Source organism: Taurulus bubalis (assembly GCF_910589615.1).
Source record: "Taurulus bubalis genome assembly, chromosome: 1".
NCBI lineage: Eukaryota > Metazoa > Chordata > Actinopteri > Perciformes > Cottidae > Taurulus > Taurulus bubalis.
The window spans coordinates 38,867,682-38,871,532 of NC_136589.1; the positions used below are offsets into that span (position 1 = coordinate 38,867,682).

Consider the following 3,851-nt stretch of genomic DNA (forward strand, 5'->3'; position numbering starts at 1 on the left):
TCTTCTTCTTCTTCTTCTTCTTCTTCATCTCCTGCCTTGTTACCTTTTAGATGTTCAACTCTTGCTGCCCCTGTCAGAAGAACAGAGTTGAACACAAGGGGGCGTAGACTGCTAAGTTTGCCTCTCCTTGTCCAGCTTAGCAGCAGCAGGGGTAAATTTGATTATCGCATCATGTCTGACCTTGAGAGGGAACTACTCTTACATTTACATTTCAAGGAGGATGGCCTTATTGCATTATATGGGCGAGGAGATGTGTGGCTTTCTCCACACGCAAGTGCATTAGGAAGGGCCATCCTAAGATGGCCACAGAATAACAATGCGGATGGCAGCATGCCGGCTGGTTGTTGGTTTGATCACGAAGCCACAGACTTGTCTGTTCAACAGATTCTATATATGGGCGACATCTTCTATTCCAATATATGTCATTCATATCTCGATAACGATATATATCATGATATGTTATGTGTTCTGGTAATTCAATGAAGATGTATTCTAAATAACCCCAGGGAGAAGCCTACTATACTCCTGTGTGAATTTAATACACGGCAAATGAAAAGTACAGAGTATTTTGTCAGTTTGAAGAGAAATGACTTGATTTGACTTTGATTACATGCATGCACACAGAGTAAGACAATATATTGATTTAACTACACTGGGGTATTCACAGAAGCATGCATTCCTATCAATTCAGATTTTCTGAGCGATTAAATCCATTACGTGCTCAGTATTATTTATTAAGACGACAAAATGGCATATCACGATAACTCAAAATAGTATTTAATAATATTGAATATATATATAAAGAAATGTTCATGATTAGGAGTGCTGGTGTTGGTGGGGGTCTATCCAATTCAACTAAAAAATATGCCACAGGATAATCAGGCCCCAGAGGTTTGTAGCACAACAATCATCAGTAGCATGATGCACACTGTGCAGTGATTACATTAGCGATGGCATTTTAAATAAATAACCTTGTTTGCCTCACCCTCACCCTCCCTCTTCTCTTATTTTCTTTTCCTTGCACTTCAATCTTATATGTGCTACACTTGCATCCCTTGCAACACACCAGTCCAGCTCAAAGCACCTGTCTAACTGGGAACATGGCTTTAACCCCTAGAGGGGGTTATGCGCTCCTGTAGGCCAAAAAGCTCCGTGGAAAAAAAAAGCGACTTTTAATTGGTTTGGGGTCCCAGTGTATGTGAATAGAAGAGGATGGCTCCTCCCATGCACCTGATGGGGAGTATTTACAGCTCTTTACAGCTACTCAGCTGCACTGTTTCCAAGAGTGCAGCGACGCACCATGACACTCCACTGGACTTAAGCAATAAGGATTTCCGTCTTCACAGTATAAACTCGTCAGCTGTATTTTCCAGGACAAAAGTTTGGCAAAAAGTTGCCCACTTGTTTTTCAAGATGCCACGCTCCTTTCTGGTCAAGAAACACATAAACTCCGCAAAGAAGCCAAATTATAGTGAGCTGGAGAGCACAACAGGTAAAGTGTTCAAAATCAAGGACTTGTCAACTTTAACAACTTTTCTTATGATTCTGACAAGCAGTCAAGTTTTTTTTCCAACTTAACAAAAAGTTTTCAAACTTTATTGGCCCACTTTTTCCAATATGTGCTCCTCGCTAACACTCCCCAGACCAGACCCGACAATTCATTCTCCTTTCTCTATGTTTCAGTGTTCTTCACGCCGCACATCTACAGCGTCATCCCGCAGCCGGAGACCCTGAGCCCGGCCGCGTACAGCCCCATCACCGTGTGGACTACCAGCAGCTTGCCGCTGTCTCCGCTCCCCAGCGACCTCTCCCCCATCTCCGGATACCCATCATCGCTCTCCGACGCGTCCTCCAAAGACCACAGCGGCTCCGAGAGCCCGAGGAGCGATGAAGACGAGCAGATGCTGCCCAAACTGACAGACCCTCACGGAGTCGAGGCAGAGAAATTCCAATGCAGTTTGTGCAGCAAGTCCTACTCCACGTACTCTGGACTGCTCAAGCACAAACAGCTGCACTGCGACGCCCAAACGAGGAAATCCTTCAGTTGTAAATACTGCGAGAAGGAGTACGTGAGCCTGGGAGCTCTCAAAATGCACATCAGGACTCACACGTTGCCTTGTGTTTGCAAAATATGCGGGAAAGCTTTCTCCAGACCGTGGCTGCTCCAAGGACACATCAGGACGCACACCGGTGAGTGGATGGGGACAACAGAGGGGCCTTCAGCGTGAAGAGGGCTGAATATTAGTTTTTTTTTGTATGGGCAGTAATTCAACCTAGTGCATGATTGAACTGCCTTCTTGGGCAATGTTTCACAGCTCATAACTGTTCTGTAGTGAGGATTTCATTGCTGTGAGAACTCTCAGAATCCTATAACTTCCCGTATAGGTTTACTTTTGCTTGTCTGTTGAAAAGAAAAATATAGCTTCTTTTTTTTTTTTCAAGGGAGGAAAAATGTCATGTTCACAATGAAAAACAGTGTGTTGCAATAATAGTGAGATGCCTCTGTGAGGTTTTTATTCATGTGTCTGTGGGCTATCTTTGACAGTGTCTTTCTTTTCTTCTTCTTCTTTCTTCTCTTGACAGGAGAAAAGCCGTTCTCCTGCCCTCACTGCAACAGGGCTTTTGCGGACAGGTCCAATCTCAGGGCTCACCTACAGACCCATTCGGATGTGAAAAAATACCAATGCAAGAACTGCTCCAAAACCTTCTCCAGGATGTCTCTCCTGCACAAGCATGAGGAATCTGGTTGTTGTGTAGCACACTGAACTGGGATACTTTTCCACCACCACAAGAAAAGAAAAGAAAACCCTCTTGTTGATTCTATATTCCCCCCCAGGAGAACTGTCAGGGAATCACTTCGAAGGGGGTTTGTTCCTGAATATGCAGACTTTTTTTCTTTTCTTCTCCTTCTCCTTCGAGCGGTCCATTACATTTCAGAGTGAGAAATAGCTCTGCACTCACGTGCTTCTCGTTCCAAGCAGTGTTTCTGTGTCGAGCTTCGTCGTGTCATGTACTTACCTACCTGTGCTATTCATGCACTTTTTCTGCATGTCTAGAATGTTTTATACGCCTTCGAAATGTTATCCTCAGTGTTTTGTATCATGTCTATCAATGGCTGTTATGCAGTCCTCCACTTTCTTTTTTTATACGCACCACACAGACACAAACGATACCAAAAAGACGCATTATGAATGACAGTACACATATAACAAGAGGAATACTGAAGCCATTGTTACTTAGGGAACAAGTGCAAACTTAGTTTTTAGGGTGAAATTATTATAACTTTTGCACAGTCATTAGAAACAGTTTGCCAGCACTCAAAAAGCAGAACAAACCTTCTCAAGTGCCTCAGTTTGTCTTGGCAATAATATGTATTATTCAACAGTTGCCTGTTATATTTTTATATATTGAATGTAAGCGTGACTGAGATGATTGTATATTTACAGTGAAAACTGTGATGTCGAATGACTTTTGATATTTTCATATTTTCATAAAGTTTCATGACATTTTGTATAATTCTTTTGGCCATCTTTCATGTCCCCTTTTTTTCCATCCTGTGGGGCCTTTGGTTGAGCAGCTCATTCATCAGAACTCAGCAGCATTCGTTGATTGTCAAGCGCTTCAAAACGGGACAACTTGCGTAAAAGTAAATGATATTTAATCCGGCTTGCACCATCTCATGTTATGGAGATGTAAAAAAGGAGGAGAGAGGTGACTCAGCTCTGAATCAGGCCTGAACCTGTTCCTTGTGAACCTGTCCAGACATCAAACAATCATGAAATTTAACACATACTAGCTATATTGATCTGCACTCACTTGTTATACCCTTTGAGGGCCCATGGCTTTCTTTA

General features: G+C 42.8%; 1 protein-coding gene across 1 annotated transcript; it reads left to right on the plus strand.

The window, feature by feature from the left end:
• Positions 1–1,413: 1,413 nt before the first annotated feature.
• Positions 1,414–3,508, plus strand: snai2 (snail family zinc finger 2; the record flags this gene model as incomplete). The annotated part of the gene is made up of 3 exons (XM_079218090.1): positions 1,414–1,492; positions 1,684–2,190; positions 2,584–3,508. The coding sequence occupies 3 exons, from the start codon at positions 1,414–1,416 to the stop codon at positions 2,763–2,765; spliced, it is 768 nt and encodes a 255-aa protein (XP_079074216.1). The 3' UTR covers positions 2,766–3,508.
• Positions 3,509–3,851: the final 343 nt, after the last annotated feature.